The sequence below is a fragment of the Mya arenaria genome, chromosome 16 (assembly GCF_026914265.1).
Source record: "Mya arenaria isolate MELC-2E11 chromosome 16, ASM2691426v1".
NCBI classification, from domain to species: Eukaryota; Metazoa; Mollusca; class Bivalvia; order Myida; family Myidae; genus Mya; species Mya arenaria.
In genome coordinates this window covers 37,466,774-37,489,879 of record NC_069137.1, presented here as the reverse complement: position 1 = coordinate 37,489,879, position 23,106 = coordinate 37,466,774, and the positions used below count along the sequence as shown (strand labels likewise).

The window sequence follows — 23,106 nt, the reverse complement described above, 5'->3', positions numbered from 1 at the left end:
AGACCAGTGTCCTTGACGTCCATAACGTGCAAAATCTTGGAGCACATAGTGCACAGCAATGTCATGCAGCACTTTGACGAGCACAACATTCTGAGCGACAACCAGCACGGTTTCCGTAAGCGACGCTCCTGTGACACACAGCTCCTTACCACAATCCAAGAAATCGCCTCAAACACTGCTAAAGGGAAGCAAGTAGATGTCATTCTATTGGACTTTGCCAAAGCCTTTGACAAAGTCCCCCATGCCCGCCTACTGCACAAGTTGGACCACTACGGTGTTAGGGGAAACATCAAGAGATGGGTACAGTCATTCCTAAGTATCCGAAAACAACAAGTCGTTCTTGATGGTGCCAAGTCAAGAACAGCAGATGTACTATCCGGCGTTCCGCAAGGGACAATCCTTGGTCCTCTGTTGTTTTTAGCCTTCATCAATGACCTCCCAGAGGTGATCAAATCATCATCATCTAAGTTATTTGCTGACGACAGTGCAGTCTTCAAGGTGATCGAGAACGACCATGATGTACAACTCCTCCAGGAAAACCTCGCGGCACTGGAAAAGTGGGAAGAAAAGTGGCAAATGAGCTTCAACCCCAATAAGTGTACTGTCATCAGAATCGCCTCTCGTTGTCGATATATCTTAGACACCAAATACAGTCTCCATGGCCACACACTTGAAGTAGTTGACGCCAGCAAATACCCTGGAGTCACCATCACTGAAAGCCTCACCTGGGGGAAGCACATAGTCAACATCACAAGCATCACCGGACACTGGGATTCCTACGCAGAAACCTGAGGGAATGCACGCCACCTGTCAAGGAAGCTTCATACAAGGCCATGGTCCGCCCCTCACTTGAAAATGCAGCCACCGTTTGAGACCCACACCAGGAAAACCACATCAAAGCCATTGAGCAGGTCCAGCGTAGAGCAGCCCGCTTTGTCTTCAAAGACTATTCTACAAAGACCCCAGGATGCGTCTCCAACATGACAAAAGTCCTTAACTGGGAGTCCCTCGAACAGCGTCGAAAACACAGCCGGTTGTCCATTATGTACAAGATCCGAAATAACCTTGTAGACATCAACGCAGACAGGTACCTCCAAAGTGGCGATGCGCGAACCAGGGGCCAACACCGGCTATTCCGGGAGCGAATAACAGACCAGGTATTGGCAAACTCCTTCTTCCCACGGACAGTGCGTGAATGGAACCTCTTACCTGCTAGCACAGTATCTACGCCCACCATGGATGCATTCAGGTTGCTCTTAGCGGAGTAACCTGACACTTCTTCACCAGACATGACAGCAGACACTGTATATAGTTTTAAAAAAATTAACATTTGAGACACTCTGTGCCACCACCACGCCTAGTCTCGTTGAGCTACTTACGCTCTTTGATGAGCCCAGCTCAGTATATGGAAGAAGAAGAATAATTATTTCAAATAAATTGCGTACAATTATTTTTCAAACTGTACTGTATGCTGTAATTGCACATTTGTTTAAATATTTTTAATAGGATCATATGCCTTAGTGTGTGAAATTAGAGACACACTTTAATATTACCATTTACCTGAAATGCGACATGAAATGGTGTGTTTTTTCATATCTCTAGACTTATAATAATAATAATAATAATAATAATAATAATAATAATATAATAATAATAATAATAATAATAATAATAATAATAATAATTGTTATTAGGTGAGACATCGAAAGTTAAAATATAAATATAAGTCTTAGTCAATATAACCTTTTTTTTCAATTCAAAATGGGTGAAATTTACCATTTGTATATTCAAAATGAATTAAGAATATTTTAAGCAAATTAAAAATAGCATTAAGATTGTCAAGCGAAAAATGTTTCAACAGAAAAAAATATTATTTTATAAGTATAAAAAATATCTGCGAAAGAAAAAAAATGCATTTTTGCTTTGTACTACAATGTATCATTGTCCGGTAAGCGCTATGGTTATAGCGCGTGATCGATTCACACAAGGCGTTCCGGATTCTATTCCCGGCCTTAGTGCATGTTAGTTTGGTTCGTGGTTTCTAGAAACATAGGTTCAAAAACGAAAAAAGCTTTAACACGTCTGGCCTCCGGGTAGGCGTATTTATATTGCGATGAAAGTGACATACACTTACTAACTATGTCAAAATATACTCCGAAAACACCAAAATACTTTAACATACCTCCATTTTGTTCCACATCTAACATGTCCCTCACTTATGATTCCGCAAAAATATTTTACGTTGGCCCTCTTGATATTGCTGTATTGGATCATATTCATAAGATTGAATGGTAACACAAGAATATTCCGTTGGTACTCAATAAGGAAATTCTAAATACAATGTTTGTATAAAAACAATCTATGATGTCAGTAACCAATCCTTTATATGCGATGACAATTTTATATGTAACAGTGTTGTAACATAAATGCACATTTATGTTTCAAACACATGCTGTACGATTTATGGCTTAATTAATTTATTATTATGATCTTTATTTCTGTTCAGGTCCGGTATTGTATAGTGTTTGTACGAATGGCCGCTTTTTTAACTCTATGCAGCGCTTTTTTCCTATACTGTGTAATAATATTGGTCAAAGTCTCTGACATCTGGTTCAAGTGTCAGGAGAGAACACCTGGTGTGAGATTGAACCGAATTTAAGTTTAAGAAACCGGTCGCCGGGTTTGGCCTTTTTCTACTCCCAAACTGATGACGTAATTCACACATCCGGTTTAGAAAAATAACCAAAAAGGTCAAAATATCAGATGAAAACTTAAAATATGCATTGTTTTAGTTTAGAACCGGGTTGAAAAATGAATATGTGTTATTCATAATGCCATAAGCGCATTATACTTGCCACACTCAGGATAAATTTATAAGTTAAATGAAATGTCATGAACAATACGAGAAAATCTAGTCGGACGATTCCGAGTGTCAAAAGACAAAAAATGGAAGATGTCAACACAGATGAAGGTAAATAAACTGCACATGTTAAGCATGAACATTGTTTGATACCTGTGTGCATTTTTTTTGTTTCATTGGTTATCATAGCTTTCTGTTTCCTTGGTTGTCATGGTATACTAAGATGGCTGGATGCACAAACAACAGAAATTTCACAAATGACAAATGTGGGGTCGCATAATGTGTGGAATGTCAGGTGTCATATCAAATGTGTCTGTCTGTGAAATTTATTTGGATGGTAAATATTGATTATTATTTGGAAAGAGGCTAATATATCTTCAAATAAACTGAGTAAAACTCAATATTTACAGTACACTCAATGAACAAGACCAACTTTGCGTTTCCCTCAGCGGATTTTCGCTATCACTGCCAACAGCCCAACACAATGAATTTTTTAGTCTGTCCACGTTCCAAATATTTTGTATGTTAGACCCTTGGAGGGTGATCAGGCTACTGAGGAATTACAAACTCGGCTTTCCTCTGATGGGTTTATGCCGCTGACATCTGATAACGCTACCAGACAAATCGGCCCCTTACCAAATCGGCCCCTAGCTCAAACGGTTACCTTTTCGACCCCTTACCAAATCGTCCCCATCCCGTAGATGTTTCGGCCCCTGATTACCGAGACGTTTCGGCCCTTATTTATATTTTATTTTTTTATTTCTAAATATAAGTAAAAAACATGTAATTTCATTTTTTTTATTTTAATAGACAAAGCTATATACATACATACAAAGGTATAGATAATAATAGATTTAAAGAAAATATCTGTACACTTGAAAACATGTAAAGATTTATTCACGAGGTATTTTTATAAAACGAAATAGAGTTGAAGAAAAAAAAATTAAACTTCATTTTTTTTTAAATAATCTTTAAATATAAATAACTATGTTGCTAATATTATGTATAATGACATGTCCATTGTCTAACATCAGTCTTGACCAAACACCTATCGCCCGCCGTAGATGGCACCAACATTTTTCAGGAACTCTTCGCAGGTGACATCATGCGAATCGTATGAGTCCCACTCATCCATGATCCTGGCGTCTAGAACGGATACTTCATTTAAAGTTTCATCAAGGAACGATCCCGCAGTGGCGAACTGCGAAACATCTGAATTGATGGATAATGATTTATGAAAAGAAGAAAACATATTTTTTATAAGAACTAATATACAGTACATCTTCTTATTAACTACAATTTAATAATAAATAAACAAACACATGGTAAGACATAAGTCATACATTTTATGAATTTATATTTTAAATCAGGTAAGGATGAAAAAAAAAACTATTATTAATCTTATATTGAATACGTATGCAAAACCATACTGGCTTAAAAGGTGTTTTTAGACAGACGGTCTTATGGCGAATTGTCACATTCCACAGGGGTATCAGGCGTTGGAATTATGACACTTTGTGTTTACAAGCTTATAAATACGTGTACAAGGTTTGTTCCGACTTTCCCAACCGCTAATTCTCACACTTACAGAATAATACCAATTATCTCTTCGCACCTCAAACAGAATATTATTATTTTATTACGGATATATTGTTTTACTCTTTTTAAAATGCATATTTGTTGTAGAATATCCGTAGAACTATCAAGTTGTCACTTGTTTGCAAGTCATATCTATAAAACAAACATTATTTCCTAATTATGCATAGATAAGCCACTAATTGTCAAAAATAATAATTTATAATTATTCTGGAGCAATAGTATACCACATACATAACAAATTAATGGTTGAAACGTAAAGGCATTTTTAAAAACCTTGCTTAATAACATAAGTTCTATTCTATCATAAGTTTGATAAAAAATATTGTGAGAATGTTATCGATATTAAGGTATAATATGAAAAGGTAATGATTTCGGTGTTATACATACCGCAAGGTACATACAACACAAAAGAAACAAGAATATGTACATCGCGTATGTCCTAAGGATCTACAGAATTATGTTTAAACACTACCATTTTTGATACAATAAACATAACAAAGAAACAAAGCAAAGAATTTATACTAGGGAATCACAAGTCAGACACGCGTGTAATCAGGAATGATTGCAAAATAAAAACCACGAAAGCCAGTCCAGTGTCAATGACAACAGCTTTGATATACCTTTGGCGGTACGTGCATTTTAATCTAAATTACATAAGTTATGGAAGTACTTAGCGGTAAACATAGCCATACCTGGATACTGTTATACATTTATATACATACGTTTTTTTGTGTCTATAAAACATATTACTTGCACCTACCTGTATCGCAGACTCGATGCTGCCAACGGTCTCACAACCTTATCATACTCAATACAAAAATCCGAATCAGACATTACAATTTTTAACAAAATTCCATTACACAATAAAATAAAAGTAGAACAACAACGCGTTAATAATGTCCAATACATGAAAATTTAACAGTAGCACAGCAACACGTTTAAAACAAATGGTACCCACTTTTAGAAACAATTTGATATATGTACTTACGGTGATTATATTACTCAAATCTTCTTTAATCAACTGTAAATAACATTAAAAAATTAAAGACAATTATTCATTCACACTTCTTTGAATGTCTTTTTCACACCCACAACACTTACCGTTTGCCTTGTAAAGAACGCATGGTTCAAAGACACATTTTCTTTAAAGTCTTTAATGATCAATTAATAATTAACAGTTATAACAAATAAACTTTCTTAGATTTTCTAACATTTTATATTAAAAATCAGGGTTAATAGTTATTTAGATTTTAATTATATTTTTTATATCAGTCATATCAATGTTTTTCATGCATATTTATCTATTTGTAAATTTAAAGATGTTATTTACAACTTATTTACAGATCTCATTTACATTTATAATACGACCTACAATGGGTTTTTTATACTCAAGATAAAAATAAAATAAAATTAAGGGGCCGAAATGTCTCTGTTGAAAATCACTAAGGGGCCGAAACGTCTCGAGTCATTTTAATTAAGGGGACGAAATGGCAGGGCCGAAACGTCTTAGGGGCCGATTTGGTAGTAGGCCGATTTGGTAAGGGGCCGATTTGTCTTGCTCCCTCTGATAATGATCTGTCCTAAACTTAATTTTGTTTGAATAATAATTTCTATTATTATAGCATCAATAAATCTACTTCCAAGAAAATATTTGAAAAAGTTTCAAATACAATGTTTAGCTTACCATAAGAAATTGTAGAACCATTCAGAACGTGACTTTTGCTCTTGTTGACAATTTTTTATTATACGTTGTACTTTTCTCCTGAAACATGTTATTATTTAAATTTTGAAAATCAATATTGAAAGAGACTGTGATCACACATGCGTTCAATGTTCACAGCCCTGGTTAAAGGCCTTTTTGCCTCTTTTCGCAAAACATCACTTACCATTGTTTACACTTTGTAAAAAATGTCAAATAATTATACGCTACATTGTATTGCTCATGAGCATGACATCAGAGGTCATGGTTTAAAACCTTGTAAAATTGTCAGCTGTTTTATAATGAAATACAAACAAAGGCAATATATCAATGATTCAATGTTTATTATAAAAAGGTCAAGAGTCAATAGAGCATCATGCTAATGTTCAGGTATTCCTGGGTTTGACCTGGCAAGTGGCACACTTTACTCCTGAGTTATCAAAGTGGTTTCCAATGGTTGGCCCTTGTCAAAAAAGCATATCCTAGTACATTTTTAAATGGTTATCAGATCAATTTTGAAGACAGCTGATATGAATCATTTTTTAGTCCATTTCTGAAATTTTCATAGAAACCAATACTGTGTCCTTGTTGAGATGCCTGGTGATAGTTACTCTGGTGGGGATTGAACCCCCATCCTCTTAGGTGATAGGCGGACACCTATTCCACTAGGCCACTTTCACCCTGATGGGGATTGAACCCCACTCCTCTTGGGTGAGAGGCAGACCTATGCCACTAGGCCACTCTCACCCTGGTGGGGATTGAACCCCCATCCTCTTGGGTGATAGGCGGACACCTATACCACTAGGCCACTCTCACCCTGGTGGGTATTGAACCCCCATCCTCTTGAGTGATAGGCAGACCTTTACCACTAGGCCACTCTCACCCTGGTTGGGATTGAACCCCCATCCTCTTGGGTTATAGGCGGACACCTATACCACTAGACCACTCTCACCCTGGTGGGTATTGAACCCCCACCTTCTTGGGTGATAGGCGGACACCTATACCACTAGGCCACTCTCACCCTGGTGGGTATTGAACCCCCATCCTCTTGGGTGATAGGCGGACACCTATACAACTAGGCCACTCTCACCCTGGTGGGTATTGAACCCCACTCCTCTTGGGTGAGAGGCAGACCTATGCCACTAGGCCACTCTCACCCTGGTTGGGATTGAACCCCCATCCTCTTGGGTTATAGGCGGGTACCTATACCACTAGGCCACTCTCACCCTGGTGGGTATTGAACCCCCATCTTCTTGGGTGATAGGCGGACACCTATACCACTAGGCCACTCTCACCCTGGTTGGGATTGAACCCCCATCCTCTTGGGTGATAGGCGGACACCTATACCACTAGGCCACTCTCACCCTGGTGGGGATTGAACCCCACTCCTCTTGGGTGAGAGGCAGACCTATGTCACTAGGTCACTCTCACCCTGGTGGGGATTGAACCCCACTCCTCTTGGGTGAGAGGCAGACCTATACCACTAGGCCACTCTCACCCTGGTGGGGATTGAACCCCCATCCTCTTGGGTGATAGGCGGACACCTATACCACTAGGCCACTCTCACTCTGGTGGGTATTGAACCCCCATCCTCTTGGGTGATAGGCAGACCTTTACCACTAGGCCACTCTCACCCTGGTTGGGATTGAACCCCCATCCGCTTGGGTTATAGGCGGACACCTGTACCACTTGGCCACTCTCACCCTGGTGGGTATTGAACCCTCATCCTCTTGGGTGATAGGCGGACACCTATACCACTAGGCCACTCTCACTCTGGTGGGTATTGAACCCCCATCCTCTTGGGTGATAGGCAGACCTTTACCACTAGGCCACTCTCACCCTGGTTGGGATTGAACCCCCATCCGCTTGGGTTATAGGCGGACACCTATACCACTTGGCCACTCTCACCCTGGTGGGTATTGAACCCCCATCCTCTTGGGTGATAGGCGGACACCTATACCATTAGGCCACTCTCAACCTGGTGGGGCTTGCAACCATAACCTCTTGGGTGAGAGGCACACACCTATATCACTAGACCACTCTCTCTCTCTCTAAAATGTTTTTGTTACTCATATTAGATATAAAAATAGTTGTCTCATATTTGATCTTGAATCTATTTTCTTGACTTTTAAAATTAATTTTTTGCCTTCAAAGCGAGAGGTCATTGGTCGATTGCAACTTGAAGCACTTATAAACATGTACCAATCTGTGCATATCGTTATGTTCCTATGCTATTCTTCTTGTTACAGAAACTGGTATGACCATCACTTCCTTATCAGCCGAAGGGAATTCAGAACTATCGGATGGATTTGTGGCAAGCATAGCTGGTCATTCTAGCTTATGTAATAGGGAAAAACAATATGTAGATGTTGCTTCATCCAGAGAAAATTGTTATATTCTTAAAGATGATAATGCAATTCAAAGGCCTGATAATTTGGATATTGTTGGAGTTACTGGAGATATGAATGATGTAAACAATGATGAAGAACATGATAGTAAAGGGAATGAAAAAAGGGGTAGTGGACAGATCGAGGTATCGAAGGAAATGAATGATATTTACAATGTTAACATACTTGATAATGGAGAAAATGAAAAAAGAACTGAAGAATTGAATGATTTTAATACATTGAATGTTAACTTACATGATTGTAAAGAAAATGAAAGAAGAACTGAAGAAATGCATGATAACAATGTTAACATACATTATAGTGGAGAAGATGAAACTGAAAGTGGTGGAAATGTTAAAGTGAATAAAGAATTAAGAGACTCAGAGAAAGCCATTAAAGGAATGCAAAGTAGCAGTGTGAATGAAATCACATGCTTCAAACCACAGTTGGCTCCGGACTGGAGCCCAGTTTCTTCTAATTCTGTTGAAAATATTCAAGCTATGGCAGAGACTAATTATCAAAGAAAGAAACTTGCTATTGGCGCCTTTGGTACAAGATTGGAGCAGTCTTTAGGTGCTAGAGGAGGTGAACAACTCGAGAAAAATGAAGCTGTTATTGATGCTAGTGATGATTTGTATGGTGTTGTTGAAGATACATTTGAGAGCAATCAAATTCTGAAAAGTGCTAAGGAAATAGGCAAGAGTGGTGTTCAGAAATCTTTGTTTAAGCTTGAAAGTGATGACAAAGAACATACCATACATGATAGAACTTTAGAAAGTTTTGATGGAAAATTAGGGTCATCTAATGTGAATGAAAACAGTTCAAGGACAAGGACATTAGGTACTTATAGTGCAGAAGGTTTTAAGACAAGTGCAGGAGAAGAATTGTATGTAAATTTAGAATTATTTCATCAAGATGATGATGAACAACAAGTTGAAAGTTTTGAGAATCAGTTAAAAGATGATGATGAAATAGAGAGAAACAGGAACAATTGTAATAATGTTAGATTAGAAAAACCTAAATTTAGTATTCATCCATCTGCTTCAAGCAGACAGACCAATAGGTTGCCTGAATTCGTTAATGCAAAGCCTGACAGTGATCAGCATGACAATTTAAATGAGGTTAAAGGGAATGAAACTGTTAGACCTATTCAGAAAAGACCTGTGGTGCTTGAAGCTAACACTAGCGGTGTTGCTGAGATCCTTTCTGACTCAGGTTTCATTGAAATGTTTTCTAACAGTGTAATGGCAAATGCAATAAATAGGCATGACAACACGAGGAGAAATTATCCAAGTTTTGAAAGGAGTGGAGTGACTGAAACATTTATTTCTCAAAATCCTAGTAGTAGCAGATCATATTCCGATTTTAATTTTCCAAGGCCAAAAACCTCCAAGGAGGTGTTGCAGTCAATAGGAAAGAGCAAGACTGCATCATCCTACTCTAGTCAAACTGCAGAATATTCAGAAGTTGCAATAGACTCAAGTCTGAATGTTGAATTGTTAGGCACAAAAGAAAATGATGCAAGTGCTAATAAACTTAACATAAATGATCTACATTACCCTCTATTAGTGCAAATTTTTCAGAACTTCAATGTGTATGAATTGTTAAGGGTTGTTTGTCGTGTCTGCACAACTTGGTATAATGTAACCCGTGATGCTGATCTCTGGTTGGCAGTCAACCTGACCAATCAACATCGAGTTACAGATGAAAATTTCCTAAAGGTGAGGTAACATCTTATTGTAATTTAAATTTTGATTAATTAAACTCCACAAGACATATTTACAGATGAAGTAGGCTTTAAAGGCACACAATATAGCCTCATCACTAGCGGATTTAGAGGGGGGCGCATCCGGCGCGCGCCCCCTCTAAAATCGTCAAAGTTTACTTTTTATGTCAATTTAGGAGATAAAAAATAATAAAATACGCCCATAATGCATCATTTCCAACTACAAATTGTTATTTTTTCTTGATTGCTTAACCCCCAATCCATATGCAAACAGTTTATGCCATACACTTTCGGTTCAGATGGAGGGGTGCATGTCAAAAGGTTGCGCCCCTAACCTACGCCCCCTCTAACGTTGATTCCTGGATCCGCCCCTGCTCATTATAGGTTTTTTTTTTTTAATTTTAATGCATTATCATGTTTAACTCATTTACTTTTAATGATGATTACAAAAAATATATAATTTGACTGCAGATAAAAAATGTTAGGCCAGATAAAAAAAAAACTATTAACAAAAAATAATTAAAATAATAAAATGACATTTCAATAAATTTCTAAGAGTATAACTTAAAAAAATGTCAATATATACAAGTATATATATATATAATAAACTTATTGAAATGTCATTTTATCAATTTTTGTTTTATCAAAGAACTGAAGGGCCATGTATTTTAGTGATCAAGCTACGTGACGGACACCTGTGACCTATAGATATTGTGCGCATTTAAAGACAACAGATATATACATGTTTGAGTAACTTTAACTTAGGTCTAAAAAAACATTTGGTTCGGGTTACCCGACCCTACCTTCAAAATAGGCACCGACCCTACCGATTTTATAAGAAAAGAAAATATTACAAAAAATTGTTTTGATATGTAGTTAAAAACCTTTAAAGCTTTACACTGAAGATTACTTTAACACCATTCTCCATTTATGACAATTACGTTCTAATATAAAGGCTAATTTAAAAAAAAGCCTACCTGTTTTTGAAAAGAATGTTAACCTAACCAAACCATTTTTTTTGCTGAAGTATAATATCGTGATTCATGCACATGTTAATAAAATTGTTATTTACAGCTAACCATTCCTGTGTGGTAATGAAAGTCAGCAATACTCATTGACAAAACTTTCTAGTGGCGAATCTAATCCGCCGAGATTTATATAGTTTTCAACATTTCTTATAATCTTTAGCACATCTATTTTTTTTTTTAAATTGAGGTATTGTCCTATAGCCTTCATTGTCGGCGTTGTTGTACAAGAGCTTGGCTATACATGTAGCTATGGAACTCTCAAGATATTCAAATGGATATTGACCTGGAACACATGTTGCTAGACACACTTTGTATATAATATACATATAATGTGTCTTGCAACATGTGTACCAAAATCCGTTTGAATATCTCTATATATATAAGCATACACACATACATGTATGTTCATCAAGGGCCATTACTCTGGCATGAATAATTGTTAAGTTATGCCCCTTGATCAAATGAAACAACAGACGAGCATTGATGTTCACTCTGCAGCTCTCTTATAGTTCATACATGGTCGTTACAGTAAAATATAATTTGGGCTATTTCAAAAAAATGGCTAGTTTGAGTATTTTCTAAATAAAATGAATAATATACAAATTATCATAATTTCTTCTTTCCCATATCTTGTATTTCTGTGTCATCAAAAAATCCGGGAAGTTTGACTAAATTAGCTTCAGCGGAAAAAAAGTTATGCACAAAAAACAGGCCAAAATTGTCAGGAGTGTAACAAAAAAACGTGACACTTTACAAAAAGCTCTCAATTCAAAGCGTTACTGTAAACAACATTGGCGAATGACAATGTAATAACTTTATTAACCAGAAAAACACAAATGTTGACTTCAAGGTAATATAAAAATTTAAGCGATATTTCATTATTTATGCATGAAATATTACTGATACTGATAATGTGTGTTAGGAATTTTTCCACATTTTTTTTCTTTAAAAAACTCTTTTTGAAGTATAGCTCGGATGAATTATCATATAACTTACAATTTATTGATTTAAAGTTTCGGATAATATATCATTATTACATGTGTACAATATTGTTTGTGTGTTATTACTCTTTTTGATGCTTAGCTTTCTAGAAAGAAGCTGGCCTAAAAATGTCAGGAGTGTAACATTTGGTATAAAATGAAACACAGTGTTGGCAAACAGTTAACAAATGTACTAATTAGGGTGTTTCCTGGAAGTCTATGTCATTGAGTGATCATAAGAAATTATCATTAGTGAAAATAGTGGTTGGTTACTGAGCATTTAGATGATATGTGCCCGTCAGGAGTGTAACATTTTTTCGCAAATTTTTGGCGTATTATTGTATCATCATTTTCAGAAGTATAACAGTATATTTGTACAAATGTTAAGATTTCAAATGAGAAGTGAAGGATACATTTTCAATCTGATGTAAATAAGGTAAGTTTTAACCAATTTTATGCCTATAAATGTTATCAAAAATGTTTGAATTTAAAACAACTTAATTCCTATGCAACTAATAGAAAAATCATGCAGTGACAGACAATCAACAAATGGTATTTTTTGGCTACAATGAGGCAAACTGATGACCCTGTTCTATAATTTAATTCATTTAAAACTATGTGACTTTAATTTCCAGCATGACTTTTGACATGTCCTTCAATGTTACACTCCTGACCAAATATAGGTTTTGAGTGTGAATACTATTTTTTTACAGAAGAAATATCAAAGGAAATAGGGACAAATTAATTGTAAGCCTTCCAGGTTTCAAAGGGGCACTAAGAAACAAGAAAAGTTAAAATACAAGAAAGAAAGTCATTAAAAGTACAACAGAGGAAAGAATTAGGAAACACCGAGAAAAAATTAATAATGACAATGTGAAATTTTCAAAAAATGAAAAAGAAATAAGGAAACACAAGAAGCAAGCAAAAATCAGAAAATTGCCGAGTTATGAAGAATCTTTTAGAAAACACCAGAGCTTGTGCCAAGACAATAAAGCTTTTATTGAAAACGCAGCTTCTAACAGACGATCAAAGTTGGTTGACAAAGATGAAGTTGTGGAGGAAACACTTGAAGTAAGCAAAGTTGGCCGTCCAAAAGTATGAGAACAAAAATGTCAAAAGTAAGTGGGCATCTGCAAACAAGAAAAATAGTCAGGCCAAAGAATGTCATGTCTAAATAGATACAAGAAGAGGAAAGATACTCAACTGAAAAGTACACTGTTAAAACCAGCAGCTTGGGAAGATAAGCTGTATACCTTGAAAGCTGCATTTAAGAATCATGCCCCCCAAAAAACCACCATGCATGTAAATGGAAGTCATGTACCAGTACCTAAACGCCATTTGCTAAGTTCAAAATTGAAGTCTAGAACAGCAGATAAATGTGTCGAAAAAGGCAGCCCAGGCAAATTTACAAACCATAGAGAGCTGTCTGACATATCAGTATGATAATGTCTTTTTGACACTATACCTGGGACTGTGAGAATTGGGGTGTGGACTATATTCATAATCTGTATGAGCCATTACTTTCAATTTGTACCAGATCATTTTGTGGCTGGTAATTCAACAGTATGCAGAAAGAAGAAGTCTCTACAGTGACACAGAGGTGACATCACTTTATTTATATTTTGGCCACAACTTAGTAACTTGAGGTCATGACTTATTAAATCATGGCCACAACATAGTAATAAATAGTAGTTACTTAATTGTGGTCACAATTAACTAAATTGTTGCCACATTTTAATAAGCTGCGGCCTCAATTAAGTTGTGGCCTCAAGTTACAAAGTTGTTGACTCAATTTACTAAGTTGTGGCCACAATATATATAAAGTGTTGCGAATGTCACGTCAGTGCCACTGTATTAGTGTAATTCTGACTTAAAGTAGCAAAGGTAATATAAATATTCAATAGTAGATGTGCAATAAATTTATATCATTACCGGGTAAATTAATCATCATATATGATAGAAGGACAGATATTTTATGAACATGACTTGCTAATGAACATGTCTTAAAAGTGGATGGCTCAGATATTTAGATTAGATTAATGCTGTGAGCTACCTTAAATGGGATGTACACCTGATCAAATACAAATGATATATCATGGCCATCCCAAGCATGATATACTAAGAAAACTATCACTGCCAACACTTATGTCTCAGTTTTGGGTTAAAATTGAAATTTGATACATAGTAACTTGGAACTTGAAATATTTCGTCAGGAGTGTAACAATTCGGAACAGTTGTATCTAGTTACTTACACTGAATACCATAAGTTAAATGAAATAAAAGTGTTACTGTTGTAGTGCTTTACTGTTATTTCAATTGAGTTTTGCAAATTTTTACAAGTTGAGCAAGAATTAAGTAACAGTAACACTTTTTTATGGTTTTGAAAAAACTTTCTCAGATTATGTAAAATCGCAATGTGTTAATGCTAAATTTGTTTAATAATGTTTCATTGGCTATCAATTACTTTGTTATTGCATGTCTTTTAATTTATACTGAGAAATTTTAAGTGAAATCTATTTAATGGTTTTAATCTACATATGTCAGGAGTGTAACAATTTCTTAAAATATTGTTCCTGTTTTTATTTTTGCTGCATGAAGTGAAATCATAATGCCTCTTATGATTTCTTTGTAAATGTTACTTGTTATTGTTTGAATTCTACAAAAATGTATTTTTTTTAAAATTTAATTGCACAATTTAAATAGAAAATAAAAAAATACCTTTGAATATTACATTTCATCAGTAAAAAAAGTACAAAAAATCAAATTCTTCAGAAATTTTGAGCGACTGAGTAATTCAACATTCTATTAATGTATGCTGACATAAGAGCTACTAAAATAATAATTGGGAGACATGTTAACTTAGGTTATTTCAAGAAAAAATGACATTAAAAGTGTTCATGTATTGTGTGTTTTTATTCCATGTTTAGTTTAATAAAAGTTGGATAAAAATGTTAATATGAGTTGTTTTCTCTATACAAAACCAATTTTGTATACTACAAAGATTGTTCATCAAAACTAGGCATACAGCCTTGTATTAAATGATGATTTAAATTTAGACCATTTTTCAACTTTTCTAACCATTTTTTTTGAAATAGCCCATTTGTATGTGATCATTGCTGGAAGTTTTTGTACTCAATACTTGCATAATTGCATAAAACATACTTACTACATGCATGTTAATGTGGCCCGCCCAGTTGAGTGTAAACGTTATTATGTTCCAACTTTGTACATTGCAGCTGGTTAGGCAAAGCAACGACAGGATTCAAACCATCAACCTGACCGACTGTCGACTGATCTCATCTTATGGGGTACTTCACCTGTTGAACTTTGCCACTCGATTGACTACATTAAAACTTATCAGGTGAGTGATTTTTAGTTTGTGCAAAGAGGAATGAAGACTTGTAGTTGTAGCGAAAGTTTCTTTTGAAGAGGAAATATCAATTTTCCAATTTTATTTTATTCCACAAAAGTTATTTCATACCGTAAATGTCCTATTAGGCGCGCATGTCCTATTAAAGGCCCAGGATATTTTTTGTGCTTACCATAACTCTAAACTTAAATAAAATAAAATTTGTTTCTTGGCCAATAAGCCAATAATGTCAGCGCCTTTTTTACAGCACGCATGCTCAGGCTGCTATACTCCAAATAAGTGTGTTTGTTTGCAATATAGGGAGTTGCAGTTGCAAGCTGGGTCTGTCTTTCATGTGTTTTGACCATACACAGCTATGGAAGAAGTGAATAGGTTTTGTGATACTTGTTTTGTGCATAGGAATAAGGACATTTTCTTTTGGATTTTCAAATTACAATTTTGTATTTTAAGGTGTTTTGACATAATGGACTCAGCATTTGAGAGTGCCGAAAGGCAGAGCCTGGCTTTACGACATGTGTATTTGGATGGCTGCTGTAAAGTGACAGATGATGCACTCACTATGGTAAGAGATACATTCAAATGATTGGCAGGTCTTGGGTCATATTCATAAGGGAAATATTTCAACTTTGTGAAATTGATTTTTTTTTACAAAAATCTCATACATTTTATCAAATTTATGTCTATTAATATATATTTTTTACATATATGTTTTTACTTCTGTTGTCCAGATTATCATAGAATTGTAGAATTAAATGCTTAAGAAAATCAAAGAAATCTTTTGTTTTGATTAAAGCTTAAAATATTATTATAAACTTATACACACTTAGTTTAAACTTATTATTACTTAAATAAAGCACACTTCCTTCTCTCTTTTTTGTGTTCATAGTTTTCGAAATCTGCAATGCCAGACACTATAATTATTATGTCCTTTTCTACCTTAGCACACTGTCCTTTTTCTATAGTACCCTGTTTTTTTGAAAACCTGGCTAAAACCCTATGATGTGATTTACCTTCATGGCATGAAGGTAAATCACATCATAGGGTTTTAGCCATGTTTTCATGAAGTTCATGCCCTTGTATATATATTAAAAAATACAAATACAAATGGCTAGGCTATTCATACAATAATTGGGTCCAACTTGGGGCCTTTGTCATGTTTCTGTGACATATCTCAATTAATCATAAGCCACGTTTATTTTACAGTTGCTTCCTTCATGTCCTGAACTGCGTACACTTCATTTGAACCAGTGCCCCAAAATCACGGACAGGACCATGTTGATCATTGCAAGGTATTGCCCCAAACTACAAGAGCTGCAACTTGATCACTGCAGTAGGGTATGTCTACTTGATTTGTGAATGGTTATGGATAAGACATTCCAATAATTACTTCTACAATGTTTTGCTCAAAATATAATTTTTTTTATCAAAAGTAGGTCACTGTAGGAGAGTTAATTTTTCTGATTCACTACATGCTAGGAATTGCAGTTATTACGTACTGTATATATGTTAACAAGTGTCCAATGGTTACGGATATGACAATTATTAATTCCACATTGTATTGCCCAAAATACTAAAAACTAAAGCTATCTAGTCACTGAAGCAGAGTAATTTTTCGTGATTTATAGATTTTCCCTATATGTTAGGATTTGCAGTTCTGACATATAATATATATCTTTAAAAATGTCCAATGGTTACGGATATGACAATAATAACATCTTCAATGTTTTGCTCAAAATAATAAAAACTAAAGCTAGATCAGAGTTGCAGGGTAAATTTTCCTGATTTATACCTTCATTGTTAAAATTGTGGTCACCGATAATCAACTGCATTCTCAGAGTTGATCATTTACGATTGAATTTGCCGTTAATTAATTGTATAACTTTGGAATCAATTGTTAAAGATTGAAGTCTCATATCCTCATTTGCATTACCTTGGAGGTGGTAGTTTACAAATGAGGTAGCAGATAATCAATTACATAACTAGAGTTGATTATTTACTATTAAGGTCACCTATAATCAATCGCATAACCACAGAGTCGATTGTTTATGATTGAGGTCACTGATCACCAATTGCATTATCTCAGAGGTGATCGTTTATGAATGAAATTGCTGTTAATCATTGCATAACCTAGGAATTTATAGTTTACAATTGAGGTGGCTGATAATTAATTGTTAACTCGGAATTGATGGTCTACGATTGAGGTCCCTGATAATCAGTTGCATCACCTCAGAATTGATGGTCTACGATTGATGTTGCCAATTATCAATTGCATAACCTGGGAATTGATAGTTTACAATTGAGGTCTCTGATAATCAATTACATAAATTATATAAATCTTGAGAGTAAATCGTTAAAGATTAAATTTGCTGTTAATTAATTGCTTAAGCTCTCATGAGTGAGTGAGTCGATGGCCTAAGATTGAGGTTGCCAATAATCAATTGCATAAACTTGGAATGAATTATGGCCGTGTGGCATTTTTATGTATAAAAAAATGTAGGCCAACCCTGTGTACAGTTATATACTGTATGCATAATTTTGTTATCATGGACAATTGTGTGAAACCGGTTACTTTTTGGTTTGGACAATGTTGTCCAAAATGTATATTGATTAGTCAATATATATCCAATAATAAATACTAAACAATCAAATCGTTACCTAGCCAAAAGATAACCTGTGGACAACTTGTCAAGGATATATATTGGCAGCTGATGAATAATTATAATATATTATATATTATATTTTATTGCTGAAAAAAATATTCAATTTAAAGATAACAAAACTACAACGTAGGAATTTGCATTCATGTTCATTTATTATTTAAATGTATCTTCTTTTTAACATCTTAAGAAAATTTTGCTTTCAATTATTTAAAACAAAAATTGGTTTTTGTTGACCAATAATTTCAAATGATTGATTATGATTTTAGACCACTTTTCAATCCCTTATTTACATGCACAGGTAACAGATGCTGGCCTTTCATCCATAACCAAAAGCTGTACAGACATGCGTAACCTTAACCTGATGTCATGCGGCATCTCCGACGATTGCGGAATATACCTGGCCAAGGTAAAAACTGAGATTATTTGTTTATTCCTGGAAAGGTGAGAACCAAGGTTGGTTTATTATATCTGGCAAAGGCAAGAACTTAGATTGTTAGTTTATTCCTGGAAAGGTGAGAACCAAGGTTGGTTTATTATATCTGGCAAAGGCAAGAACTTAGATTGTTAGTTTATTCCTGGAAAGGTGAGAACCAAGGTTGGTTTATTATATCTGGCAAAGGCAAGACCTGAGATTGTTTGTTTATTCCTGGAAAGGTGAGAACCAAGGTTGGTTTATTATATCTGGCAAAGGCAAGAACTTAGATTGTTTGTTTATTCCTGGAAAGGTGAGAACCAAGGTTGGTTTATTATATCTGGCAAAGGCAAGACCTGAGATTGTTTGTTTATTCCTGGAAAGGTGAGAACCAAGGTTGGTTGATTATATCTGGCAAAGACAACCCCTGAGATTGTTTGTGTATTCCTGGAAAGGTGAGAACCAAGGTTGGTTGATTATATCAGGCGAAAGGCAAGAACCAAGATTATTTGTTTATTTCTGCCAAGGTGAGAACCAAGGTTGGTTGATTATATCTGGCAAAGGCAAGAACTGAGATTGTTTGTTTATTCCTGGCAAGGTGAGAACCAAGGTTGGTTGATTATATCTGGCAAAGGCAAGAACTGAGATTGTTTGTTTATTCCTGGCAAGGTAAGAACCAAGATTAGTTAGATATTACATGGCTAAGTTAAGTTTACTGCCTTTTATGAATTTAATTTTCAAGTCTGTAAAGTTTGTCTTTTGCTTTGGTTCAAACTTATAATTTGGTTATGAATACATACAAACTTTAAACATTTGGAAGTTGAAACTTATTACTTATATTAAACATAATCCCTAGTATTTTCTGTCAAATTCACAATCCTCAAGTTTCTTTACAGTCCAGTAAAAAACTCCCCTTTCACCCTGAACACAATCATCAATGTTGACTGTTTGTGGATATTAATATACATACTTGTATTGAACGCAAGCATCAATTTTGACTGTTTGTGGATATTAAGATAAATTTAATATTCATATTAATAACTTTGTTCTCTTTTTGCAGCTGCCCAATTTAACCAACCTATTATCAAATCTGCAAAGACTGACGCCAGACACTGTGGCCTTTATCTCAGCACATTGCAAGAATATCAAATCTCTGGACTTCTCCCTGAACACAATTATTAATGCTGACTGCTTGTGTATAGTTATATAAACATAATGTTTCATGTAACGTTCTATTTTTTTTTCAACTGCCCAAATTCGCTAACCCTTTTATCCTATCTGCCTAGACTGACACTATAGACATTGGCCCATTGCAAAGATATCAGTATAATTACAAGTCTGAATCTCTCCCAAAACACTATCACCAATGTTGACTGCTTGTGGATAGTTGGATAAACTCAATTTACATTGAATTTTCTTCTGTTTTAGCTGCCAAAATTGACTAACCTTTCCAATCTGCCAAGACTGACGCCAGACATTGTGACCTACATTATATCTCAGCCCATTTCAAGCATATCACATGTCTGAACCTCTCCCTCAATGCAATTGCCAATGTTGACTGCTTGTGGATAGTTCGATAAACTCTATTTACATTCAATGTTATTTTATTTCAGCTGCCAAATTTGACTAACCTTGACCTTTCCAATCTGCCAAGACTGACGCCAGACACTGTGACCTATGTCTAGGCCCATTGCAAGAATTTAACATGTCTGAACTTCTCCCTGAAATCAATCATCAATGCTGACTGTCTGTGGATAGTAAGATAAACTCAATTTACATTCAATGTTCTTTTGTTTCAGCTGCCAAAATTGACAAACCTTGACCTTTCCAATCTGCCAAGACTGACGCCAGACACTGTGACCTATATCTCGTCCCATTGCAAGAATATCAGATGTCTGAACCTCTCTCTCAATGCAATCATTAATGATGACTGCTTGGAGGCTCTCAGTAAGAATCTGCCGGGATTATGGAGGCTGTACTGTGTTTCCTGTTGTATAAGTGATAGAGGTTTGTTGCTTTTATGGTTTTACTTAATTTTATAATAAAATGATAACGATGTACATGCTATGTGTATATAGTAGCTTCGCTTTTAAGGTTGCTTGATATGTGTATATACATGTTTGCAAATACATTGTAAGACATTTTATAAAAGACTTAAATGGGTCGTTCGAAACATCAGATCACTCCAGTTCTAGCTCGGCTCCCGGCGTCCTTGTGTTATCAAAGTTGACTATAGTAGCTTTGCCACTGCCACTACCACTACAACTAGTACTGCTACTACTACAATGTACTACTACTACTAATAATATTACATTGCAGGCATAGCAGCAGTAGCCACAAACTGCCCGTTCCTGAAGTGTCTTGACATAGGCTGGTGTCAGGATATTACTGACATTGGTGTTAAAAGTGTAACCAGTCAGTGTGCGTATTTGGAATACCTCGGACTTATTCGTTGTGACAAGGTTACCTTGGCAACTATGGAACAATTGGTGTTGAAATATCCAAGAGTTAACTTTTCTACTTTCATTTTGGAGTCGAGGAGATTGCTAGAGCGGGCAAGAAGGGAGGGATACGTTTTTGATGTTGAAATTTCAAAATGAACATATGGGGAACAAATTTATTTATTGTTATTAAATGAGATTTACTTTATTGATTGTTTGCTCTTCTTTCGTATGTCTTCCATAGAAAAACAGTCGGGAATGTACTTAGCCTTGCGTGGTATTTTTGTCTTTCTGTTACATAAATAGATAATAGCGACTTCAATATAATTGCAACTACACATATGCAATTACACTGTAATGTTATTCATCATGTAAAATTGTTCACCTGCAACTATTGCGGCATTTTACTTCGTACAGTTAAACACTGTTGGCTCGACATCGTTTGGATCGATTTCCTCGTTGGCTCGAATGGATGTACAGAACCAATTTCTTTATACTTTAAGTAAGCATTCCCACTTGGCTCGCATTCCCCTAGGCTCTATGTATTTTCACCGGTCCCAGAGGCTAAGGGGTTCGACTGTATATAACAAGAGTAGTGGCCCTTGACTTATTAAAAATATCTGAAAGTTTTATTATGGATTTAGCTCCAAATGTATTGCACCTTCACACCTGAAACAAGAGTTATGTCCCTGGACTTGTAAAAACCATGCCTGAAAAAGATGTCTAAAAGTCTTGCGATAAATATGGCTACACTAGTAGTAGACCTACACATATGAAACTTCGTAGGAATGTTGGTCAACAGTGAAAATGGTTCGACTCATAATATGATTAAGCATGTCGTTGGCCCGCACTGTGGATTTACGATTTTGTACACGGGCAGCGTTTGACATTTCGCTCAGATACCAACTCGTTCAAGAGAGTGGATAGTAATTCGTCACCATTGACTACATCTGGCATTTCTCGAGCCACGAAAAACATACCGACTTGTTTATCAGAGCATTTACCAGATGTTTGCATACACAGATTACATGGTTGGCTTCTCTCGAGCCACGAAAAACATACCGACTTGTTTATCAGAGCATTTACCAGATGTTTGAATACACTGACTACATGGTTGGCTTCTCTCGAGCTATGAAAAACATTACCAACGTGGAAATAAGTCTCGTACGACGATTAAATACACAAGATTTTATCAACATTATTAATGTTCGCGGGCTTAGTGTAAGACGATTGTAAGTCCATATATTGTTGTTGGATACTATACTATTCCATATTCAGCGGTCAGTTGTATACAACTAGTTAACTCTTCGGGTTGTTTAAATGTAACCGAAAATTTGAATGGTCAATATTTATTAGAAGATATTAATACTAACAATATCAACCAATCAAATCATTGATATGTGCAAACTAACCAAAAGATAACATGTGGACATGTTCACCAAGTTTCGTACCATTCGGAGCTCCTCAGCCATTTTATCGAAAACAACCTCGGATGTATTTGGACGGTTTACATACTCAAAAAGTGGTACGTTTAAGTCCGCTGCAAGTAGATCGCGTAGTAATTTTATTTAGCAGTTAAACTTTGTGACTTAAATCTTGGAATTCTTAATTATGTTTGCAATAATTCAATTCAATGGCAATCAACTTAAACTTAGATCAATAAATACAACTCTAAAACACTACTTTTAATTAATGATATAATTCAAAATTTTACGAACTACTTCAACTGATGTACCTGCATACATCCGAGGTTGTTTTTGAAAAAAATGGCCGAGGAGTTCCGGATGGTTTCGTACAACCGACTCCTTGGTATCAGTCCTTCTATAAATGGTACTACGGATTCCATGGACCGGGGGTTGACATCCTCACTTTAAATAGAAATCAGTGAGTAGGTCACATGAATGTAAACTTCTTAAACTTTTGTGTTTAAGTTATAAAAATGCT

The 23,106-nt window shown here is 35.4% G+C and overlaps 1 protein-coding gene across 2 annotated transcripts; it reads left to right on the top strand.

The window, feature by feature from the left end:
- Window positions 1-2,724: 2,724 nt before the first annotated feature.
- LOC128222630 (homeobox-like protein HDP1) lies at window positions 2,725-21,370 on the top strand. 2 transcript variants are annotated; one of them, XM_052931718.1, is made up of 8 exons: window positions 2,725-2,971; window positions 8,408-10,266; window positions 15,516-15,640; window positions 16,100-16,211; window positions 16,853-16,984; window positions 18,608-18,715; window positions 20,521-20,728; window positions 21,041-21,370. In XM_052931718.1, exons 1-8 carry the CDS (start codon window positions 2,893-2,895, stop codon window positions 21,319-21,321), a joined length of 2,904 nt encoding a protein of 967 aa, XP_052787678.1. In that variant the 5' UTR covers window positions 2,725-2,892; the 3' UTR covers window positions 21,322-21,370. The 2 variants fall into 2 exon arrangements, with proteins under 2 accessions (XP_052787678.1, XP_052787679.1); XM_052931719.1 differs by lacking the exons at window positions 20,521-20,728; window positions 21,041-21,370 and adding an exon at window positions 20,335-20,421.
- The last annotated feature ends 1,736 nt before the right edge of the window (window positions 21,371-23,106 follow it).

Excerpts from the sequence above, each read along its gene's own strand:
- LOC128222630 (XM_052931718.1), top strand. The coding sequence starts at position 2,893 with ATGAACAATACGAGAAAATCTAGTCGGACGATTCCGAGTGTCAAAAGA. Across the intron at positions 10,267-15,515 it reads CAGATGAAAATTTCCTAAAG|CTGGTTAGGCAAAGCAACGA; the intron begins GTGAGGTAACAT and ends TGTACATTGCAG. Across the intron at positions 16,212-16,852 it reads CAGATGATGCACTCACTATG|TTGCTTCCTTCATGTCCTGA; the intron begins GTAAGAGATACA and ends TTTATTTTACAG.